Source organism: Vipera ursinii (genome assembly GCF_947247035.1).
Source record: "Vipera ursinii genome assembly, chromosome: 7".
In the NCBI taxonomy this organism is placed as follows: Eukaryota; Metazoa; Chordata; class Lepidosauria; order Squamata; family Viperidae; genus Vipera; species Vipera ursinii.
In genome coordinates, this window is record NC_139521.1 from 16,962,475 (window position 1) to 16,988,066 (window position 25,592).

Below are 25,592 nucleotides of genomic sequence, written 5' to 3' on the forward strand. Positions count from 1 at the left end.
GGCACAGATCCTTCCCTAATGATGCAGTCCTCTTTTAATGACAGCTATAAGGACTATCGGAATTGCCATCGCTAAGCAGTGTAGCCACGTGGTTTTTCAACTTACAGCCATGTCACTTAACAATGGAATTTCTCCCCTCAATTTGCACCGTTAAGTGAGGACCACCTGTACGCTTTCCACAAAAATTCTCACTTTTAAAAGACTCCCTAAAACTGTTCTACTTTCTGGTTGTTTAAGTAAACTTCATAATCAGTCTTTAACGACTGTTATTTGGTGTGTGTGTGTGTTTTTTTAAAAATCAATAGTTATGTTTAATCACAATGATTGAAATAACAATATATTTTTAAATAAAATTATAAAACTGACATAAAGAGGGAGAGTATGTAGATATAAACAGAGAAAGTTGCTTTATACTGATATTGGCTAGATTTTGGGTCAACTCCAGTCATGGAAGCTTCCCCGATGATTTTCGGCTTGTCACTCTCTTACACCCCAGTACTTCTTTAACAGGATTGTCATTTGGGGGAATAATGAGAGGAGAATAGTATGTATATTACCTTTAGCTTCTCAATAAAAGGTGGGATATAAATCTAATAAATAGTTCTGCTCAACTAAAAGCTATAACTAAGTTCAAAACTAAAATGATTGCCTAAAAGAGGTAATAAATATTCTTAAACAGAATCTGAAAGGAAACATGGATAAGTCTATAGCCCATGGAACCAAAAATATAATATTGAATAGAAACTGAAAATAAAATTACTAAAAGTTGTAGCTTCAGCAATACAAATTCCCTGCTCAGTAAATTGTCAAAAATGAAATAAAAGGTCCCTTTATTAGCTTAAATATTGCCAGTACAATAACCACTAAATATCCTGCTGCCTGGATATATTTTACTGACATTTGGGACTAGCTGTGAACTCATGAGCAAAAAAATTCTTTTAAAATATGTTACAAGTTTTTAGTCTGTAGGTATTTTTAATATTGCAGCCGCAATACAGTCTTGGTGGAGCAGTGGGCTAATGCCTCCTTAAGTAACACCAGCTGCCTGCAATTAGTGCAGGTTCGCATCCCACCAGGCTCAAGGTTGACTCAGCCTTCCATCCTTCCGAGGTAGGTAAAATGAGGACCCAGACTGTTGGGGGCAATTAAGCTGACTTTGTAATAATGCCGCTTGGGGGTGTGTGAAAGCCCTAATAAGCAGGCATATACATAGAATGAAGGCTACTGCTAAGCTTGTAAGCCGCCCTGAGTCTTCGGAGAAGGGCGGGGTATAAATGGAATTAAAATAAAATAAAATAAATAAATAAAATAAGTGTTCTAGGTTTAGCTTTCCATCTATTTATGTTGATCCTACCGTATTACTGAATGTTTGGTTTTTTTAACAGTGCCTATTTAAAAAAGTAAACCTGCCACCACAACATTAAATCACATTTTGTCTGATAGTCAAGTTTCATTAAGTACTCAAAAACATTGTCACATCTAGATAATATTCTTGCTATTAAACACTTGGTAGCACCACTTTTTTCCTTTTGGTACTGCCCACGGAGTCACTGAAGCAGTAGGTGTGAGCCTAAATGGACTCCAGAAGATGGTAGAGGACAAGAAGGCCTGGAGGAACATTGTCCATGGGGTCGCGATGGGTCGGACACAACTTCGCAACTAACAACAACAACAAAGCACCACTTTCCTATCAAGAGATTTTTCACTAGAGTCCAGCTTTTCTAACCTACTGCTTCAAGGGTATCCCTTATTCTCTAAGTAATTAATTCAGTATAGTGCAAGTAAGAGACTCAAGAATGCCACACTACTAAACAAAAATGGGGATGGGAAAAGATTACTAAATCAAGACAGGGAGGTAATAAAGCTGTGTGAACCAGTCAATGGCTTATGTGTTATCTGAACCATCAGATTTATCTAGAATATGAAGAATAATAAAAATATTTAACAAAATTATTAAAATTCCAATATCTGGATTTACTAATATTTACCAGGGTAAAATCTTAAAAAAACCAATCTAAAAAACTTACTAGTATCAAAGTTCAGATTAATTGAATAAGATTTTAGGTGATTGCAACACTGTTATAAAACTTCAAAATTATTGGCCCTTATAGCAATTAAACAGTGCCTTTTGTAAAATTGAGATACCGTATTCAGAAACACTTTAGGAAGCAGGTAGAATGGCTTGGATTCCAACAATTGCCATGAAGATAAACTACTGAGCCAAAGCTTCATACAAGGACTGGTACGTTTATACATGTTTTAAAACTTCACTAATAAACTTTCAACTATTATTCTGAATCAGAAATAATTTGCTAAGCTTTACACACTGTTAGAAGAGTAAGCATCTTCCAGTTTGCATACTGTTTACCAATAACTAGTAATCCAACAATGACAGTGAGCCAACTCTTGACGCTCCACAGAAGCAGGCCAGAAATAAACAGGTGTTTTTAAAAATAATACTTATCCCATTTCATATAAATTATGTTCCATGTTTAGCAATTTACTTTCTTGAATTACAAAAAAGCAAAGGAAAACATAAAGTGAATTAATAATTGCTTGTTATAATGTGAAGTCTTAAACTCTACAGTAAGCAATAAAATATATTTGCTATGCATCTTTTTTAAAAAAAATCTAATTGTTGTGTTTCCAAAAAACCCCACTCACAACAAAATGCATTGAACAAAATGCATAAAGAAGTTAATATCGATTATTCTGTCTTGGCAATCTGATGACTTGGTTTCTAAGGATCTAAATACTTACAACAAATGAATGAATGCATCTTTTTAAATAACTCAATATTTTTGCTTGCTTATTGGGAGAAAAACACATTACACAGATCTCCAGAAACAGACACAATAGAAGTTTAGTAAATAAACTATCAAGCAATCCCCAACTTGCCTACCAAAAGCGTTCACGAAATTGGCTGCCTCTAGCAACAATTTTCAAATTAATTTTGGCAATACAGGAAGGCAAATGGCTAAATTAAGCATTTGTCTTAATACAAGCAACCATCTCTTAAGAGCTGCACTGTTAATGGAAATGGGGGACAGGAAGTCTGGCGCTGTGAATCAATAAGCTTTTCTTTCTGTAGGTAGAAAAGGGATTAAAGTTACTGAGAACACATTTAGTGATATAGCCACAGACAGACAGACAAGGACACAGCATTTAAAACATCTGAGCTCCTCTGACCTGTGAGTGCTTACGTGCACTTTTTTTAAAGGACACAATTCAATTTACAAATACTCTTTAACAGAAAACCACAAACCTGGTCCGATACGTACGTATGCACTCAATGCAACCCGGTGCACTCAATATCACCAACCAGGAGAAATAAAATTGGATGCAAAGTTTTTCCCAAAGATATGAAGGAGATGTCCACCACCACCACCACCACAATCACAAGAACAAAGATCAGAGCAATTTTAGAGGGCACGGGTTTAAGGAACGTCTGGGTTGCAGAGTAAAGAAGAGAAATTTCAAGGTATAGGGCCAGGGGTCGGCAACCTTGGCTCTTTTATGACTCGCGGACTTCAACTCCCAGAATTCCCGAGCCAGCTACGCTGGCTCGGGAATTCTGGGAGTTGAAGTCCGCGAGTCATAAAAGAGCCAAGGTTGCCGACCCCTGGTATAGGCTAACTTGGAGAGGAAAAAATTCATCTAAGGACGAGACGGGTCTCTCCTTCAAACGGGGGGACACGACTGTCGAGGGGAAAGGTATCAGGGGAGAAAGGGGGAGGCTCTCAGAAGCAGGGAAGAAATTTGTTTTTAAAGAAGCGCTGCTCAGAAATACCTGGGGGCTCCTGTCGACTGGGTTTTTCATGACCGCCTGGCGGAAGTTATTATCCACGTAGGACGCCATATCGCGCTCCCTCTTTTCGTACTTCAGGCCGGCGCCGCGTCCTGGCCCGCCGCTCCCGTCGCCCTTCTTCCACGTTCAAGCGCTTTTTTTCCTGCCCAGGAAACGAGACGGCGCCTGCACCGGGCGGACGACTTCTTCTCAAAAAAAAAAAAAAAAAAAACCACCCCTAAACGTGGCAAGGAAGCCAGCTGAGGTTACAAGGCGGCTCCAGCTGGCCCCAGGGACTCCAGCTGCTACTGTTCGTCCTTCTCGGCCGCGGCGGCGGCGGCGGCTGATCCCTCCGCCTCCACAGCGCCGTCCTCCGGTCGGGGCCCCTTGCCTTAAGAGGGCTCGTGGGTGCTGGCGGCGGCAGCAGCGACAACCACGACTCCCGGCCCCGCCTCTAGCCGGCCTGCCCAGCAGTGGTGTTGTCGCTGTCGCCCTCCTCCCCGCTCCGCCGCCGCATCCCCTCAAGCGGCAGGGCGGGAGAAGGACCGGCGCGTCCTCGTCGAGCGCGGTTTTTTGCTTTTTTGCTTTTTTGTTTTCCCAGTCTCGGGCCTGGCAAGGACGAAAGAGGCAGGAATTCGGCTGCGCCGCGTCTGGGTAGAAAAGAGCGGGCGTCGGGCCAGCAGGCTGACTGCGGGAACGGCCTGTAACGCTCGCCTGGGCTTTGTGCCGTTGCAAACCGCGGTGAGGCGACGGACGAAGAAGGAAAGCACCGCCCGGCCTCACCGGCAGCAGCAGCAGCAGCAGGGCGGGGAGGAGCCGCGCCGCCTCACGTTCCCGCCCCCCGAGCTCTGCTCGTCTCTCAGCGGCGGCGGGTTCTCCCTTCTCACGGCGCAGGAGTCGCCAGAGCCGGGCTCGAGTGGTTACCGAAAGCACCGGAATTCCTTAGCGGCCAGGGGTCTTCAAACTTGGCCCTTTTATGACTTGTGGACTTCAGCTCCCAGAATTCCTCAGCCAGCAATGCTGGCTGAGGAATTCTGGGAGCTGAAGTCCACAAGTCATAAAAGGGCCAAGTTTGAAGACCCCTGCCTTAGCCCAAAGCACCACCTCCCTTCCTCTTGCTCTCTCGCTCTTCCACTAGGCACCGCGTTTGGAATTTGACTTTGGGAAATGTCGCCCTAGACTGGCAGTTCTTGGAAGCGAAACAAGCATCCCTTTGATTTCGTGGCTAAGCTGTAAAGGTACCTACCTACCTATGGGGAAGTTTCAGGGATTTAGACCGCCTTCGCTTGACTACCTGTATGCCAGTGGCCGAGCGCCCAAATTTTGACCCCCCGTGACCCCGGGGATGCTCCAGCGGTTGTTAAGTGTGGAAAAAATAAAACGTTCATAAGTCACTACTTCCAGTGAGGTGTTGTCCCTCCGGTCACTAAATGAATGGTTAGCAAGCCGAGGACTCTCTGCACCCATGCCAGCCTTTGGGTTTTGAGAGAAATTTCAAAAATTGTGCAGGTTCGAGTCCCACCAGGCTCAAGGTTGACTCAGCCTTCCATCCTTCCGAGGTAGGTAAAATGAGGACCCAGGTTGTTGGGGGCAATAAGCTGACTTTGTAATAATGCCGCTTGGGGGGGGTCGAAAGCCCTAATAAGCAGGCAGATACATAGAATGAAGGCTATTGCTAAGCACATTGGTTTGTGCTTCTTAGATTGTAAGCCGCCCTGAGTCTTCGGAGAAGGGCGGGATATAAATGGGATTAAAAAACAATACTCGGCAGAAAAGGTGTGCCGCAACAGTTCACGTTTCGGCACAAGCTAGGAAACGTTATGGACCCATCTTTCCCTCCCAATTGACAATGGCTTCGGTGGGCTTGAGAAAGCCTAGGAAACTTGCTCAGCCGCCTTCAAACTCTTCGTTTGAATCGGCTTGAATCCCATTAACTGCACGGTGGCCTCGCCTCCTTTGTAAGCAGTCAACGATTAGAAGATGTCAGGTTGGGAACTAAAACGTCTCTATATTCGGACAGTAATCAGAATTAATAAGATTCTTAAAAGGCATTTGTCCCAACGTTGAACCATCATAATCGTGAAGGTTGGCTTCCCACAGCATGTTAAAGCTAAGATAAAATGTGTTTGCCTACCTTGTGATTGATTGTTATTGGAACATAGCTGCGTTGTCTGAATATATGAGCAAACCCAATAGTGAATATTCAAGCCTGATGTTTTACAAAGTGAAAGGGGGCTTGAAAGTTTTTTGTCTTATTGGTGGTATAAGGCTTATTATTAGAATACCCTATTTGACGTTATTTTCCAAGCACTTCGAGGCAATTGTAACTATTTTCCATTTGCTACTTTGCAGGAATGAGACAGAATCAATCTATAGCCCCACTTCTCATGGCTCGGACTTTCCAATATTGTGTTTCCCTAAAAAGCCTGCTGGCTAAGGCAAATGGGAAAATAAATATTGACTATCACCCTCCAACTAATTTTAAGGCCAGTAAGATGTTTTTCCAAGATTGTAGAATACAACCTAATCACTAAATCATTTCTTTTTAGCTGTAAGCATAGTAGTCCCCTCCTGAGTTTTGTGCTAATTTAATGTTAGCTTTTAACAGTATCAGTTGAAAAATAATTGCTGCCTACAACCAAGTTAATGAATCAGTAATAAAAAACTAAGCATTATGTACAGATTCAAGACTCAAAATAAATAGATTGTTTATTGATAATGGCACATTACTTTGACAGGAAGCCAGTTGATATTTCATGTTCCCAGTAAAGGCTGCTATCCTCCATCAAAGCTCCTTTATATTTGCCAAATCTCCTTGCTTTCTTATAAAAATCTTAAAAAGTTATTTCTAATCTAAATTATGGAATGGATTTTTTATTTAATCACTTGAGCCTTTATGAAAGTTACATTTATAACTTGAATTTATATTTGCCATACGCTAGCAGCACGAAGGATACTTCAAATATTACACTGGTGAGACCAAAGTTTCTACAATGAAATGTGTGGATGACTTCATCTAATCATGTTTCCTGTCTAGTTTACCTGGGAAGGCGGACTGCATCTCTCTTCAAAATGTTTTTTTTACTAATAATTAGTATTAAAGTTCATAGTTAATAAAGATAAACTAATGCAAGCTAAACAAAAAAACAAAGAAATAGAAAAGAATGAAAAACAAGTATAATAAAGATAAACAAAAGAAATATATAAGGAAATGGCTTCCCATAATGAGTACCAAAAAATTCAGTAACTTATCACTTTTGAGAATGCAACAAAAGATCTCAATTTCTCACATCTCATCATTTATCTATAAACAAATCTTTAAAGCCACCTCATTCTGTTCTGGTTAACAAAAGCCTAATAAGAATTATCAAAAACAATGATGGTTCATTTCATTTCAGTCATCTTCAATTTGCCATTGTTTTCCTTAATGTCACTTCTCTTCAAAATGTTAAAACAACTATCTTTCCTGGCTGTCTGCACATATGAGTGCATGCACAAACAAGAGTTCTGCTGTTACCACCAAAGTATCAAAATTGTTGCTGAACACTTTTGTACTGATGACAGGGAACTTTAAATCACATGAGGAAAATTTTCTGGAAGATATTTCAAGGAGAGATACTTTTGCTGTCACAAATGTACTTTCCAAAGTGCCTCGTTCAAATCCTTTATAAATCCCTATTAATTTTTGTGGGTATTTAAAGTACAGTACTTTAACTGTACTTTGCCATAAACAGTCCACTAGATACTGTATATCCTGAGGTGTGGCCTAGAGAAAATTAGAATAGGGGGAATGAGAATGAGGTGGCTGGATGGAGTCACTGAAGCAGTAGGCGTTAGCTTAAATGAACTCCAGAAGATGGTAGAGGACAGCAAGGCCTGGAGGAACATTGTCCATAGGGTCACGATGAGTCGGACACGACTTCGCAGTTTTGCTATACACAGGTTTATTCCCTTTGTGTGTATTGGAACACAACAAAAAAAGGGAGGAAAAAAAGCAAATTGGACATAATGTCAAACAAAACTCCAAAAATGGGCCGGACAAAATTATTGGCACCCTTAACTTAATATTTGGTTGCACACCCTTTGGAAAAAATAACTGAAATCAGTTGCTTCCTATAACCATCAATAAGCTTCTTACACCTCTCACCTGGAATTTTGGACCACTCTTCCTTTGCAAACTGCTCCAGGTCTCTCTTATTGGAAGGGCACCTTTTCCCAACAGCAATTTTAAGATCTCTCCACAGGTGTTCAATGGGATTCAGATCTGAACTCATTGCTGGCCACTTCAGAACTCTCCAGCGCTTTCTTGCCATCCATTTCTGGGTGCTTTTTGACGTATGTTTGGGCTCATTGTCCTGCTGGAAGACCCAAGATCTCCGACGCAAACCCAGCTTTCTGACACTGGGCTCTACAGTGCGACCCAAAATCCTTTGGTAATCCTCAGATTTCATGATGCCTTGCACACATTCAAGGCACCCAGTGCCAGAGGCAGCAAAACAACCCCAAAACATCATTGAACCTCCACCATATTTCACTGTAGGTACTGTGTTCTTTTCTTTGTAGGCCTCATTTCATTTTCGGTAAACAGTAGAATGATGTACTTTACCAAAAAGCTCTATCTTGGTCTCATTTGTCCACAAGACGTTTTCCCAGAAGGATTTTGGCTTACTCAAGTACATTTTGGCAAACTGTAATCTTGCTTTTTTATGTCTCTGTGTCAGCAGTGTGGTGCTCCTGGGTCTCCTGCCATAGCGTTTCATTTCATTTAAATGTCGACGGATAGTTTGCGCTGACACTGATGCTCCCTGAGCCTGCAGGACAGCTTGCATTCCTTTGGAACTTGTTTGGGGCCGCATATCCACCATCCGGACAATCCTGCATTGCAACCTTTCATCAATTTTTCTCTTCTGTCCATGACCAGAGAGATTCGCTACAGTGCCATGGGTTGCAAACTTCTTGATAATGTTGCGCACTGTGGACAAAGGCATATCTAGATCTCTGGAGATGGACTTGTAACCTTGAGATTGTTGATATTTGTCCACAATTTTGGTTCTCAAGTCCTCAGACAGTTCTCTTCTCCTCTTTCTGTTGTCCATGCTTAGCGTGGCACACACAGACACACAATGCAAAGACTAAGTGAACTTCTCTCCTTTTTATCTGCTTTCAGGTGTGATTTTTATATTGCCCACACCTGTTACTTGCCCCAGGTGAGTTTAAAGGAGCATCACATGCTTGAAACAATCTTGTTTACCCACAATTTTGAAAGGGTGCCAATAATTTTGTCCGGCCCATTTTTGGAGTTTTGTTTGACATTATGTCCAATTTGCTTTTTTTCCTCCCTTTTTTGTTGTGTTCCAATACACACAAAGGGAATAAACCTGTGTATAGCAAAACATGTGTTCCTGCAATACTTTTCTGTGAGAAATACTTGATTTTCTGGAAAAATTTCTGGGGTGCCAACAATTTCGGCCATGACTGTATGTATGTATGTATGTATGTATGTATGTATGTATGTATGTATATCAGATGGCTCATTCACTTTCTCTTTCAGCTCTAGGAATAAGACTGCGGCAAATCACATAAAATGTTTCTTTGAGCTTGTCCTGATGAATATCAGGTATCAAAGCTGATTTAAATACTATGGATGGATGGATGGATGGATGGATGGATGGTATATATGTTATCTAAATATACCAAGATAATTCTATGCCTCTTACAATATTAATTCCTAATATTGACTCTTGTTAGGTATAAAAATATATGAGACCATAGGTAAAATGGCCCTTTCTTCTGTATGATACCAGCTTTAACTCTGATTTGTGGGCTCGTGTTCAGCCAAATTCAAATGACATTAGGGAGTTTTTCTGGCAATTGAATCATAATTGAACTAAAGCCTTAATGGTTTTACCAATACTCGGTTTCAAAATAGCCAGCCAGAGTTAGATTCATTTAAAATTGAGGAGATGTGATCTGAATAAATTTCACCAGCTAAAATTCTGGCACTTATATTCTGAATTAATTATAGATAGACATTATCCTGTTCAACATCGCTCTATGCTTTGATTGCTGCCTTGGGACTTAGACCTCTATTCAATGGATAGCTAAGTGAAATGATTTCTGAATAAAAGGTAGAGTAATAAGTTGGACAAGGCAGAGGAGAAACTGCAGAATGGCCCATAGGAGAAAGTATTTAAGTATAAAGTGTTCTTGTTTTAATTCAGCTTCCAGCTGAGTGTTGCAAACAATGTCTCAGAAAATTTTAAAATAGAAGTGCCAAAGAGTTCTGCCTACAATATGTAACAACATAATGTTCAACTATTCCATGACAAAGCTTGATGGCTATAGAAAAGGGATGCACAACCTAAGATCTTAAAGTCATTTGAATCTCCAAGAAACTTGGTGTGGTTCCGAAAGATCTTTAAAAAGTGTTACCCGGTTATAGCTTTTAATATGATACATTTCTGTTGCTAAGTGAGACATTTGTTAAGTGAGTTTTGCCCCATTTTACAACCTTTCTTGACATAGTTGCCAAGTGAATCACTGTAGTTATTAGTAACATGGTTAAGTGAATCTGGCTTCCCCATTGACTTTGCTTGTCAGAAGGTCGCAAAAGGGGATCACATGGCCCCAGGATACTGCAAACCTCATAAATATGAGTCAGTTGCCAAGTGTCTGAATTTTGATCACATGACTATGGGGATGCTAGAGCAGTCGTAAGTGTGAAAAATGGTCATGTCACTTTTTCAGTGCAATTGTAACTTTGAGCAGTCATAAATGAACTGCTGTAAGTCACCTATAGTTACATGGGAACCACAATGAGGCAAGGAAGACAGCAACATCCAATATCATAAAAAATAAGACAGATCCTGAAGAGCCATCTCAATTGGAAAAACAAGTTTCACACCATCATTAGATATGCCCTAAAATTCATCAGATACCCTACCAAAGAGGACATGGAAGCTACTGGTGTGAAGACCTGGAAGGTCCTCACACTGTACAGAGGTTCCCACTCCAAGTTCAACATCCAGAGACTGTATACTAACTGGAAAGAAGACAGATGGAGTCTAATGTGTGCCAAAGCCATTGTCCTGAACAAAACCAAGAGCATCCAGGAGTATTTTAGTAAAATGGCACCCAGAGATGAGCCTCTGAGAGAATGCTTCACAGAGCAACAACTTTATTGATTAGCCCTTGGGCCATATCAAAGTGCAAAGTTCCAGCAACAAACCGTCACCAAAACCTGATAAAAGCAATCCAAAATGGAATTTGATAAAATACAAATTAAAATGGAATTAAAATAAAATACAATTTAAGATGAAATAGTAATAAAATACAAATTTAAGATATAGATAAAATATGATAACATTATATTTCGGAGTCGCTCTTGCAATCTACCCCAATCAGCCCCACATATGCAGATCTTAACCGGATCATTTTGTTTAAATACTGTGCTACGTTAAATGTTATTTTCAAGTTCTGACCAGACATAAGATAAGTTCTTTTGATATGGGGATCCCAATGGGTCATTCGTTTGGTATATAGACCAAGATACCTGTCTCTCACCCTCTTACACAATCAACAATCAAATAGGATGTGAGCCAGGTCCTCTACCTCTGCCGCTCCGCAAAGGCAGAGACGCTCATTGTACGGTATAGCATGAAATCTCCCATATCTGACCATTGTGTCAAGCTGTTCGAATCTCGCTCTCGTAAATATCTCCCTAAGATGTTTTGGGAGTTGTAACTTCAAATAACTGACACTTGAAAAGTACATTTGTATTTACTCAGCCATTTCAAGTTACCCATCTTACTAAGGATAGCTATATCAGTTTGTGCTTCTATATCCTTAATTCTTTGGGCAACTCTTTTTTTAGATTGTTCTCCTGTTATGCAAGAGACGGGAAGGCCACAGCTTCTTACAAAATTTGTTAGTTTGGTGATCCAGGAGATTTGTGATTGTATGCTTCACAGAGCAGTAAACATAGGAGGAAGATATCCTTCACCGGATGTGCCATCAATGGATTGCTAAGATGACAGACATTGGGAAATCCTATTAGTGGCTGGAAAGGCCTGGACTAAAAGACAGGATTGAGGCACTGATTATAACTACACAAAATATTGAAATGCATCTCTTAGAAACAATTTATATATAGCTAGTCTTCAATTTATGACCACAGTTGAGCCCAAAATTTATGTGCTAAGTGAGAATTTTGTTAAGTGAGTTTTGCCCCATTTTATGACTTCTCTTGCCACATTTGTTAAATGAATCACTGCAGTTGTTGAATTAGTAACAAATGGACTTTGCTTGTCAGAAGGTTGCAGAAGGTGATCACATGACCCAGCGACACTGCAAACGTCATAAATGTGAGTCAGTTGTCAAGCATCTAAATATAAACCATGTGATCATGGGGGTGCTGCAACAGTCATAAGTGAAAAATGGTCATAAGTCATTTGTCGGGCCGAGCACGCCCGACATTCGGATGGGCCGCGGCCGCGGGGTGAATCGCCGCGCCGCCAGACTCGCGCAGAGCGGTCCAGCAGGCCCCGAAGCCTCCCGGCGGCGCCCGTCATCTCCCGGAGGGCCAGGACGGCATTCGGCCCTCCCCAGCGCTCAAGCCCCGAAGCTTTCCGCCGGCGCCCGTTGACCCGCGGCAACTCACCAGGCCCCAAAACTTCCCGCCGTCGGCCGTCGGCCCGCGGCAACCCACCGGGCCCCAAAGCTTCCTGCCATCGCCCGTCGTCTCCTGGAGAGCCGGGTCAGCACGCGGTCCTCCCCAGCGACCCGGTAACCGCACGGAGCGACTTACCGGGCCGCGAAGTCGCTCGCTGGCTTCCTCGCCAGGTCTCCATGCTGCTGGGTTCCAGAGACGATTGGCCACGCCCACGCCATTCCGACGGGTCGGGGAATGGGCCAGCAAGAAGAACGGTGCAGCAGTGGGCCGCCTGTCAGCTGGGGAGGCCGCGGACCAGCCAGTCGGGCTACAGGGGCTGCTTACGAACCGGGAAGGGGCCGTGCGAAGGACTGGGTGGTGGCTGCCCAGCGCCCGAGCCGCAGGGCAGGAATGGGTGCCTGGGTCGGTCAGGGAGTGACAGAGACAGCCGGTGGGTCGGGAAGGGGTTTAGCGAGCAGCTCACGGCGGTCTGGGGTGGTGAGGGGGAAGAGGAGTCAAGGCAGAACTCCGGGGAAAAAGAGGGAGGCTTAGACTGGGGGGTAACTTACCGACTGCGTTGGTGGTGGGATGGGAGCCAAAGGGAGGGGACCATGGGAGGTGGGGTTTAAGTAGGGTGGGGGCGTGGTGGTGTAATTAGGGTGTGGTGGTGGGAGTCAGCCTGGCCGGCTATTTAACCAGCGTTGACTGTGCTGTAAAGTCAACGCTGACTTCATTTGTCTTTGAGCGAACGTTTATGTGAATAATAAACACGGCTTAGAAGAACCAGCTCCCGTTCCGGTTTCACTCCTTGGGTGCTTCGTCGGACGGGGTCTGAAAGTAAGTCAGCGTTCCTTTTTCTTTCTTTGCGGGGAGTTTTTCCCTCGGAAGTTTGCTATGGCAGAAGGCACGGAGGATACTGCACCACTGGCCGAGGAGCAGCAGGAGGAGGCTGGAGCAGCGGCTGGGCTCTTGGAGTCGGTGGAGGTGGGGGAGGAGGCGTTGCCCTCGGTGCGGCGGAAGGAAAAACCCCCTCCCCTCGAAGGCCCTGGTCCGAGGCCTCAGGAGGCTGCAGTGCGGGGTCGCAGCAGCGATCGGTGGACCTATTCCGAGGGGGATCAGCGAGGACCCGATCAGGGCTTGGTGAACCGGCCTAAAGGTGCGTCTACTGAGTGGAGGGAGCGGTGTTTCATGGAGGACAGCGGTGAAGAATGGAGTTACTCCACCGTTCCGGGCGACCGTACTATGGAGGTTCTCAGAGAGCGGTTCGGGGAAGTGAGGGGTCGGGAGCCTGGGCTTTGGTCTGCTCCAGATGAGTCTGACCAGGGGCAGTGGTCCCTCCCAGGTGGCATGGCTCGGCGGCCTAGCCCACCCCGCTTCCGTATGGACAGCCCAAGGTACCAGGGGTCAGCTCGCCAGCCTGAGGTTCCCAGAGGTCCCGGGGTTTCGGCTCCCACTACGGCGGTACCAAGCGGCACGACTCCCTGGGACAGCGTAACCGGAAGACCAAGACAGCGGCCGTTACGACCAGATGGGGGGGTTCCGGCCCTGGGGATGCCGCTGGGTCCTTGGGGCCAAGGGCTGGCGTGGGGTCCTCCGCCCCTGGCCGTGGTCTATGATGGTCACCCAGACCGCCTGGCAATGTTTTTGGGGCAGGTGATTAATCACATGGACCAATACGGCCCGGCCTATACGTCCCAGTGGGCGATGGTAGTGGCTGTCACAGCGTGTCTGCAAGGAGAGGCTGCGGCCTGGGCGGCTGATCTATACGGCGACCATGCCCGTGAGCTCGGGGACCTTGGCCTCTTCCTGGAGGCTTTACGGGCCCGTTTTGAGGATATCTCATGGGTGCTTCGTGCCGAGGCCGAAGTGCTGGATCTGCGCCAACAAGGAAGACCGGCAGTACGCTACGTCGGGGAGTTCCGGAAGGTGGCCGGGAGGTTACGGTCATGGCCTGAACGCCTTCTTGTGCACCACTTTAAGGCCGGACTGGATAGCGCTTTACGACGAGCTTGTGTGGTAAGAGGGGTTCCGGCCCGACTGCAGGACTGGTTCCGGGTGGCCATTGAGCTGGACATTGGCTTGCAGGACAATCGAGGAAGGTCAGAGGGGGTGACCGGGGCCCGGCGGCCGGCCGAAAGGGTGAGAGTGGAGGAGCGGCCTGGCTTGCCGGTGACCAAGGCCAACCCTGTACCACCATCACGTCCTGGTATTAGGTGTTTCCGATGTGACCAGCCGGGTCACCGGGCGGCTGAATGCCCGCTCCCGCCAGCCCGGATGGTTCCTCCAGCAACTTCGACACGGGCTTTGCCTGCTAGGAAGACCCCGGAGCGGTCCCGAACTGCATACCAAGCCGCAGACGACAGCCGTCGGGACACGACACCTCCTTTGGCAACCGGGCCCGTAACTACCCAGACCGTGCCAGCGGAAGACCTTGAGGATTTGGAGCTGGAGGATGATCCGATGGTAAGCGCTCCAGTGTGCCCTTTTGTGTTTCCCGTGGTGTTGGTGAGCCCCGTGTCCGGGCAAAGGCGGGCGGTTAGGGCTTTGGTCGATTCGGGGAGCACCCGGTGTCTTATCAACCGGAAAACAGTGGCTGCGGTGGGTATTCGGTTGCAACGACTGGTAACCCCTCTGCGTTTCCAACAAGTGGATGGGTCGCTCCTTGGGGGGGCTCCTATCACCCACGTCACTGAACCTGTCCGGCTGGAATTGGGGGCCCACTGGGAAGTTATGCGGTTTGTTGTGGTGCCCTCTATGACTGAGGCTCTCATTCTGGGCCTTACGTGGCTTGATAAATGGGGCCCCACGATTTGGTGGGAGGGGGGTAGTCGCCATCTTCGGGTGGGTCTGGGCCCCGAGCCCCCTCTCCACCATTCCTTTCTGGGGCCGGAGGACACGGGGACGCGGGAGAAGGCTTGTGGGGTCACGGGTGATTCAAAGGTGCATGTACCCCGGGACTACTCCGATTTAATGGACGTCTTCGATGAGCGGGAGTGCGATTCGTTACCACCCCATCGGCCGACGGATTGTGCTATTGAGTTCGAACCTGGGGCCAGACTACCCAAGCCCCGTATGTACGCCATGTCTCCAAAAGAGATGCAGGAGTTACGGCGGTACATAGATAAGAACTTGGAAAGAGGATTTATTCAACCAGCTCGATCCCGGGTGGCGGCGCCAGTTCTTTTTCGTGAAAAGAAGGATGGGGGCTTGCGCTTATGTGTGGACTACCGGGGGGTTAATGCGGTGTGCGTGGAGCACCTCTACCCCCTTCCTTTGATGAAGGACATGTTGGCCCAGTTGGCGACAGGCCGGGTATTCACTAAGTTGGATCTCAGGGAAGCCTATTACCGGGTGAGGATCAAAGCTGGGGATGAATGGAAGACCGCATTTAATTGTCCTCTTGGCAGTTTCCAGTTCCGAGTGATGCCGTTTGGCCTACAGGGAGCTCCCGCTGTGTTCATGCAATTGATCAATCAGGTCCTGCATGAGTTCCTGTATCAGGGTGTTTTGGTATACTTGGACGACATCCTGATTTACTCGGACACGTTGGAGGAGCACGTGCTTCTTGTGCGGCAGGTGTTGTCGAAACTGCTGGAAGCACAGCTCTATGTTAAATTGTCCAAGTGTGAGTTCCATAAGGCCCAGCTGGACTACCTTGGGTATCGTATATCGGCGGCGGGGGTGGAGATGGACCCCAAAAATGTACAAGCCATTCAACAGTGGCAAGCTCCGCAGACTCGGCGACAGTTGCAAAGTTTCCTTGGCTTTGCCAACTTTTATAGACAATTCATCCCACGTTTCGCAGCCATCGCCCTGCCGTTAACAGATCTACTGCGCACACGACAGTTGAAGACACGGCCGCGTCCGGGGTTGAGATTGGAGTGGTCCACCGCGTGTCAGCGGGCGTTCGAGGAATTGAAGTCCCTCTTTGCTAAAGAGCCCGTTTTGAGACATCCCGACCCCAAGCTGGCTTATGTCGTACAGGCGGATGCGAGCGATGTTGCTCTTGGGGCCGTCCTCCTACAGCGGAACAGTGCCGGGGTCCTGCAGCCGTGTGCTTATGCCTCTAAGAAACTGACTCCCACCGAACGGGCCTGGGCGGTGTGGGAGAAGGAGGCTTATGCGGTCCGTTGGGCTTTGGAAACCTGGCGACATCTTCTGGAGGGGGCCTCCTGTCCGTTCGAACTGTGGACGGACCATAAAAACCTGGAAGCCCTACAAACCCCTCGTCGCTTGTCCCCTAAACATGTCCGATGGGCCTTATACTTCCGTCGTTTCCGTTTTGTGCTGAAATATGTGCCGGGGGGTCGGAACTTTCTGGCAGATGCCTTGTCACGCATGCCTCAGTATGACAGCAAGAGGGAGGAGGTGGTGCAGGCACTCATCCCGACACTGGCAACCGAGGGGGTTGGACCGGAGAGTGCTGGACAGGTATCGGAGGAGAATTTGAACCAGGCCATCCAAAGGACCCTGCAGGAGGACGCCTGGTTGCGGAATAATCCGGGGCTATTGACTATGCGGGACGGGTTAGCGTGGCATGGAACACGACTGTACGTGCCCGAGACCGTGCGGCCACGCGTTCTGCATGGGTGTCACGACGCCAAACAGGCGGGACATTTCGGGTTTGTGAAAACCTTACACCTGGCACGTCGTCAATTTTGGTGGCCTCGCATGAAGGGTGACATCGAGCAGTACGTACGGCGTTGCCATGTTTGTGCCACCACAAAGCCCCAAGTTGGGAAGCCTTTGGGGTTGTTGCAACAGGTAGCTGACCCAACCCGGCCTTGGCAGGACATCGCCATGGACTTCGTAGTGGACCTCCCAGAGAGTAGGGGTCACACCGTTATCTGGACAGTTGTTGACCTGTTCTCTAAACAGGCACACTTTGTCCCGTGTAAGGGGTTACCTTCAGCCCGTCGCTTAGCTTGGATGTTCCTCACGCAAGTATATCGACTGCATGGAGTGCCGCGGCGTGTGATTTCGGATAGAGGGGTACAATTCACAGCCCGGTTTTGGAGAGAGTTCCTGCGTCGTATCGGCTCGTCCCAGGGATTAAGTACCGCCTATCATCCCAGCACCAACGGGGCTGCAGAACGAGCCAACGCTGCTGTAGAACGCTATTTACGGAGCTATGTTTCTTTCCGGCAGACGGACTGGGTAGACCTGATAGCGCTTGCTGAAGTCGCATACAATAACGCAGTTCACAGCAGTACTGGCTTCTCTCCATATCGGGTGGTCAATGGTCACGAGTTCGTTCCTTTCAGTGAATGCCCTCAGGAGGAGGCATCTCCGTGCTCCCCGCTTGACTGGATGCATCAAATCACGGCTGCCTGGGCGGCGGCGAAGGAAGCGTTGGAGCGGTCCGCCATGGCGACCAAAGCACAGGCGGACAAAAAACGAAAACCCTTTGCTACACCGCGGGTGGGGGACCTGGTGTACTTGTCCACCAAGTATATACGGTTACAGGTCCCGTGCCGTAAGCTAGGACCCAAATACCTCGGGCCGTTCCGGGTGGTGCAGGTGGTAAACCCGGTGACGGTGCGGCTACAGTTGCCTAAGTTTTTGGGTAAGATCCACCCGGTGTTCCATAGTAGCCTGCTGAAACCTGCTCCAGCGGCTACCGCGGCAACAGGGGAGGGGGGTCCCGGGCCAGTCCACGCCGACCAATATGAGGTGCAAGAGGTCTTGGACTCCAGAATACGGAAGGGCGCCCTACAATACCTGCTGCGGTGGAAGGGGTACCCGGTGGAGGAGGCAACGTGGGTGTCGCGGGAGGACGTCCATGCTCCACATTTGATCCGGGCGTTCCACCGAGCCCACCCTGGCAGGCCGGGGGGTGGGGGTTCTGGGGGTGTGTGCACAGTGAATGATGCTATAACCCTGTTTTCTACATCTGCAGGAGGACCCTTGGTAGGGGGGGCGGCATGTCGGGCCGAGCACGCCCGACATTCGGATGGGCCGCGGCCGCGGGGTGAATCGCCGCGCCGCCAGACTCGCACAGAGCGGTCCAGCAGGCCCCGAAGCCTCCCGGCGGCGCCCGTCATCTCCCGGAGGGCCAGGACGGCATTCGGCCCTCCCCAGCGCTCAAGCCCCGAAGCTTTCCGCCGGCGCCCGTTGACCCGTGGCAACTCACCAGGCCCCAAAACTTCCCGCCGTCGGCCGTCGGCCCGCGGCAACCCACCGGGCCCCAAAGCTTCCTGCCATCGCCCGTCGTCTCCTGGAGAGCCGGGTCAGCACGCGGTCCTCCCCAGCGACCCGGTAACCGCACGGAGCGACTTACCGGGCCGCGAAGTCGCTCGCTGGCTTCCTCGCCAGGTCTCCATGCTGCTGGGTTCCAGAGACGATTGGCCACGCCCACGCCATTCCGACGGGTCGGGGAATGGGCCAGCAAGAAGAACGGTGCAGCAGCGGGCCGCCTGTCAGCTGGGGAGGCCGCGGACCAGCCAGTCGGGCTACAGGGGCTGCTTACGAACCGGGAAGGGGCCGTGCGAAGGACTGGGTGGTGGCTGCCCAGCGCCCGAGCCGCAGGGCAGGAATGGGTGCCTGGGTCGGTCAGGGAGTGACAGAGACAGCCGGTGGGTCGGGAAGGGGTTTAGCGAGCAGCTCACGGCGGTCTGGGGTGGTGAGGGGGAAGAGGAGTCAAGGCAGAACTCCGGGGAAAAAGAGGGAGGCTTAGACTGGGGGGTAACTTACCGACTGCGTTGGTGGTGGGATGGGAGCCAAAGGGAGGGGACCATGGGAGGTGGGGTTTAAGTAGGGTGGGGGCGTGGTGGTGTAATTAGGGTGTGGTGGTGGGAGTCAGCCTGGCCGGCTATTTAACCAGCGTTGACTGTGCTGTAAAGTCAACGCTGACTTCATTTGTCTTTGAGCGAACGTTTATGTGAATAATAAACACGGCTTAGAAGAACCAGCTCCCGTTCCGGTTTCACTCCTTGGGTGCTTCGTCGGACGGGGTCTGAAATCATTTTTTTAGTGCCGTTGTAACTTCAAATGGTCACTAAGCAAACTATTGTAACTCGAGGATTACCTGTAGTTATGTAAGCTAGCATATGAATAAACAACCAGATGTGTTGTCTCTTATCTGTACAGAGCAGGATTATTCATAATTAAAAATGAAATTAATTGGATATTGGAGAGCAAACAACCTGGCTGAAAGCACGGAATTAGCATGGACTCACCACATAAATTTAAGATGGCTAGATCTGTTGTTGTTAGTTACGAAGTCATCTCCGGCCCATCGCGACCGCATGGACAATGTTCCTCCAGGCCTTCCTGTCCTCTTCTGGAGTCCATCTAGGCTCATGCCTACTGCTTCAGTGACTCCATCCAGCCACCTCATTCTCTGTCGTCCCATTCTTCTATTGCCCTCAATCTTTCCCAGCATTAGGCTCTTCTCCAGTGAGTCCTTCCTTCTCATTAGGTGGCCAAAGTATTTGAGTTTCAACTTCAGGATCTGGCCTTCTAAAGAGCAGTCAGGGTTGATCTCCTCTAGGACTGACCGGTTTGATTGCCTTGCAGTCCAAGAGACTCGCAGGAGTCTTCTCCAGCACCATAGTTCAAAGGCCTCAGTTCTTTGGCACTCAGCTGGGCTAGATCTGACCCTCCCTTACACTTTTTTTAAAATTCCATTTATATCCCGCCCTTCTCCGAAGACTCAGGGCGGCTTACAAGCTTAGCAGTAGCCTTCATTCTATGTATATGCCTGCTTATTAGGGTTTTCACACACACCCCAGCGGCATTATTACAAAGTCAGCTTATTGCCCCCAACAATCTGGGTCCTCATTTTACCTACCTCGGAAGGATGGAAGGCTGAGTCAACCTTGAGCCTGGTGGGATGCGAATCTGCACTAATTGCAGGCAGCTGGTGTTCTTCTTTTTGAAAAACGTTAATTATCTTTCATGAATGAAGGCAAATATACATTCACAGGATAATGTCGCGGGATCCAATCTGAGTCAGTCTCTGGGACCAGAGGTTTATTCTTCAAAGTTTTCAGACTCATGCTGGACCCATCCTCAGGGAACTTCTCTCTTTCCAGAATTATCTTTCCTTACAGTTGTAAAGTGGCAGCGGGGACAGGGGTGTGTATGTCAAATTGATTCCTGGTGACTACACTACGAAAAGAAGTTTGGGTTCATATCAAGGCACTTCACGTGTATTTCATAGGCATATGGACTACATAGACTCATGCTTTGAAAAATTAATGAATATGTTGAGTTTTATCACCTAAGTTATCACTATAACTTTTGTTGACAAGATTTTTATTGCAGATAGGACAAACTTGGAATAATAAAAGGTGTAGATGGCCAATGCTTATTTAGATGCATTTTGTGTCACATAATCTTTATGGATGCATCTTCTTGTTTCCTGGAAGACTATCCCAAGGAATCTGTAACAGATTGTCATGTCCATTTAGTAACCTGTTTTGCATCCTTTGGCCTTTTTGGAAATACTGTTAGTTTAGTTTTATCATAATTGATCTTTAAAAAAATGTTTATCACTTTAGGGAGCAAAATACATAATGTCATGTTGAACCTACCAAAGTTTGAGAGAGAATAACACACTATCCATTTGTAGGAATATTCTGATGTTTACATTTTGGTGGATGGTAGGCTAAATTGTCCAGGCAAGCGATCAGTGTGGCAATGTATATCTTAAACCATAGTGGAGCTAGGATGCAGCTACACCTACAGTAACACCTCCAAAAGTGGGAATTTTTTGAATAAGGTGCCCTTGGATACTGAATATTTAGATAAACATTGGATTCTTTCATTAAATTACCTATTCCCACTGAACCTAAAGCTACTTCTCAATAGAAATGTGTAAAATAATCCTGGGAATAGTCTTAATCAGCTGGAAGAGGGAGGAGATCTAAGGCAAGACATTACAATTAAACCTGAATAGGCCATGTAAATTTGAATACTCTTTCGGTAATATTATACACACGGCTGTTTGACATGGTGTATCCCACATTGTATTTCTGCACAGATAGCAACTTCTATAATATCAGGATTAATATCAACGTTATTTCTAAGCTGCTATCGCACATGTCCAGGTTAGGTGAATAAAGAACAGCTATACAATGATTAGAAACAATGATGAGCCAAATTTAATTAATTAATTGATTGATTTCTATATATACTGCCTTTATTATTTTTACAAATAACTCAAGGTGGTGTACATATCCCACACATCTTCCTACTACTACTTTTCCCACAACAGCAATCCTGTGAGGTGAGTTGGGTTGAGAAAGAGTGATTGGCCCAAAGTCACAGAACTGGCTTTCATGGCTAAGGCTGCACTTGAACTAAGGGTCTTCCGCCTTGTGCCTTAACCATTAGATAAACTGAACCTTGTTTTTTGTATTTTACATTTTAATAGTGATAATTATATTATAATTATATATCTTTCTCTACAAATCTTTCCAATCTGCCAAACTGAGTTTACAAGAACAGAATGCATGAATTTCAAGTATCCTTTTTTTGGGGGGGGGGGGTAAGGCCACACTAAATACAGTTTAGTTGACTGAATTTCATTTTTACAAATAGTATCAAAGAAGAAAGCAGTGGAGCAAATATTGTGTGAGGCCCAAATAAAGGGCAAGGGCAAAGCACACAGACTTCAGCACAAAAAACAGGCAGCAGATTGGTGAATTAATGATTCTGTTAGCGTCTAAAATGGAGAGTTTGCAATTATTATTTTTCCCCTTAACTCTAGCTGAGACACAGCTGAAGATTAAAACAATGTCCAAAAAATTCTTTTATTACAATTGTTTTGTTAGATCTGCAATAACCAATTTACACAGATTAAAAGAGATACCAGATACAGTATATTTGTGTTTGTGTTTCTTATTTTTTTAAGAGTTTCATGGGGAACTCTAGTGTGTCTTCAGTCACACTAGTGTGTGAAGTTTTTATATAGATCCGAGTGAGCGCCTGTTACTCGTCCCAGCTTCTGCCAACCTAGCAGTTCGAAAGCACGTAAAAATGCAAGTAGAAAAATAGGGACCACTACGGTGGGAAGGTCACAGCATTCCGTGCGCCTTTGGCATCTAGTCATGCCGGCCACATGACCATGGAGATGTCCTCGGACAAGTGCTGGCTCTTCGGCTTTGAAACGGAGATGAGCACCGGCCCCTAGAGTTGGAAACGACTAGCACGCATGTGCGGGGGAAGCTTTACCTTTTTTAACATGATTTGAGGTCTTCTGAGAATATTTTTATTTAAGAATATATCTTCTCCATCTTCTCTTGCATATTCAATTTAAGATTATTGCACAATTGGAAGATTTGTGCAGATAACCGTCACTGAGTTTATTCAGCTAAGGGGCTAAGCTCGTCCTATCCTACAATTCCATAGGAAATGTGCTAGCCAAACATGTTTGTTTTGTCTAATAATCTTGTCATGGTTAAAAAAACTGCATCCTTTACATTTAAACTATGTACTATTTTGCAAAGGTAATCTCATCTTTATACATAGTGATTTCTTATGCCTCTTTATCACACATAGTAATATCACTTTGTCATATAACTCAGATCAACCTAAAGCACACAGGCTAGTGGATATAAGAGCAATGAACATAAGAAAGGGAATTAAGTAGAATTTTATTAGGTAATATATTTTAACCTCCTCTATCTAGCCTTAAAGTGTTTCATCCAATTTAAACTACGTTAAGCAGATAACAATGAGAAAATGCTCATTCTGTGGCATGACTTAGAAGCTGGGAATTGTTCAACAATTGTTCAATTGTGGAAAGATCAGATGACTTCCTAATATTATTGCCTGCAGCATTAAAATCCTTACAGTTATAAACAATTTATGTCCATTATTTGATGACTGTATGGCTTAAGAACAAATGTACTTGTTCTCAAGAGGCATAGCTATGTTCCAGTTGTTTTCAGTACCTCAGATAGCTCCAAGTGCACAATATGTGTAGACAAAAAATACATGCTAACTATGTAAAACTTTCCATTCAAAGAACAATTTCTTCACTGAAATACTCTGGCTGAAGTATGGTCTCTTAAAGAAACAGTACCTTGATCCAAAGACAAGCAATTTTCTTTCTTCCATGGCTTCTAGTCTAGCATGTTTCGTATGGAACTATGGGACAGGACCAATTCAGCACCATGGCTGAATCACGCTCAGTAAAAATCATTTGCAAGTATCCTTCTGATTCATCAACTGCAGTTTCACAATAACTAATCTCAAGTCCTATTTGCCAGGGCTTTTCAACCAGTGGTACGGGTACCACCTGTGGTACATTGGCACCTGGCAAGTGGCACGTGACCATCCTAGAAAAGTGGTAGGGGGAGGGGAATGAGCTGAATCAGACGCAGCACCGCACAAGCCTGAGCAAGAGATGGCTGGAGCTGCAGGGCTGTCAGGGCTCAGCGGAATCGCCAGGATCAGGAGGAAGAGCGCCGCCGGGTGGGCAGGCAGGTGTCTTGCTCGGATGTGGCTTGGGGGGCACTTTTTCAGTGCCATTGTAACTTCGAATAGTCACTAAGCGAACTGTTGTAAGTTGAGGACTACGTGTACTTCATCACTTTTTTCCTTTTGTTTTCTTTTTTGGTCATCAAGTTTTTGACACCTTGCTAGGTGACTGGTGGTACTCGGATGTTGCCATATCCTAAAAGTGGTACAATGGGCAAAAAAGTTGAAAAGCCCTGCTATATGCTACTCCCAGTGTTGTTCTTTAACTCATAGAATTATACTCTAGCTTTAACTAGCTTGTTCTTTTATAAGAATATTAGGCAGGATAATAGGCTTATCATTGGCTTCCAAGAACATTTCAAGGTCCTGGGGGATAATTTAAAAACCTTATATGACATTTGTAAAACCCCTTATTTTTCTCTACTTAATATATTTATTAAATTTCAAAATCAAGCATTACAATCCTTTATTTCTCTCTTTTCAGATACCTGTGCATTGTATAATGCCAGGAAGATATACCACAGTGAGTTATTAAGTTATGGATTAGAATCATAATTTAAAGCAAACTCAATAAAACAATGCACCTTTATTTACATTTGGTGGAGTTACCTTATTGGTTTTAGTGAATATGCCTACATCCAGTCCAATGTTTCTCTTGAAAGGAGAGCAATGATATGGACCATGCCCTATGTTTGAGCCTCTTCAGAGGAGCAACTTTCTTTTAGACCAGGGGTCTTCAAACATGGCTCTTTTATGACTTGTAGACTTCAGCTCCCTAAATTCCTCAGCCAGGCAGTCCACAAGTCCACAAGTCATAAAAGGGCCACGTTTGAAGACCCCTGTTTTAGACTTTTTCTTGGTCTAAATCTGCCTAAAGTTCCACTGTTGAGAGCTCATGAACTAAAAGGATACAATAGAATTTAACATAATTGTACCCCTCTCCCATTAACATATATTCATTGATGGAATAATAGCAGCATTTTCATTGTGACACTGTATCTGGCTTTCCAGATAAAATTTTGTATGATTTTTTAAATTCAGCCAGATCTTCTAGTACTCCATCTTAATTGTTGTAGTTCCTTTTGGACTTCACTATTTGTAAATATTGAAACCAATAAGGTGGTTCTGGCCATCCCGAAGACAAGGTCTCAGAGGATTTCATCTTTGTCTTATTAATAATTAAGTTTTCCCATCTATACAAATTATTTTCCCTCCATTGATCAAATGTTTTTGTACATTCTCCTTCACAAAAATAAATATTTAGTATCAAAGCAAGAAGTGATAGATTTGGACGGATTATTTTTATATGTGCATTCCGTGCTATTAGAAAGCTGCCTACTAATGAATGATTTCTTAAAAATGTATTTTGCTATTTATATCAGAGCAAAGATATTTCTGCAAATCTTACAAAAGTCCTGCTCTTTCCATAGAAGAAAACCCAGCAGTAGTATTATAATCCAATCTGTTAGTAAGCAACTACCTTGATAACAGAATTTAAAACATGTTATTGCCAGTTCACTTCACTCCTTTGCATTTTGCAAAATCTTGATCTGAATCTTATATTTCACAACATAAAATTAGCTGTTTGACAATTGTTTATTATCTTATCTTCAAATCCTATTGGGAATGTACTGAAAATTTCAAAAGAATGGAACAAAACAAAGGTTAGAGAGAAAGAGAACTTATCTTAATGAACATTCCTGGTTGGGCTTACCCAAAAATCAT

General features: G+C 45.6%; 1 protein-coding gene across 2 annotated transcripts in view; it reads right to left on the reverse strand.

Moving 5' to 3' along the window:
- Positions 1–4,540, reverse strand: part of RAPGEF2 (Rap guanine nucleotide exchange factor 2) — a 213,292-nt gene extending 208,752 nt beyond the window's left edge. For both annotated transcript variants that reach the window (XM_083367876.1, XM_083367875.1), the window contains exon 1: positions 3,791–4,540. In XM_083367876.1, coding sequence (XP_083224002.1) covers positions 3,791–3,859 — 69 coding nt within the window. In that variant the 5' untranslated portion in view covers positions 3,860–4,540. The remainder of the gene's footprint in view (positions 1–3,790) is intronic.
- Positions 4,541–25,592: the final 21,052 nt, after the last annotated feature.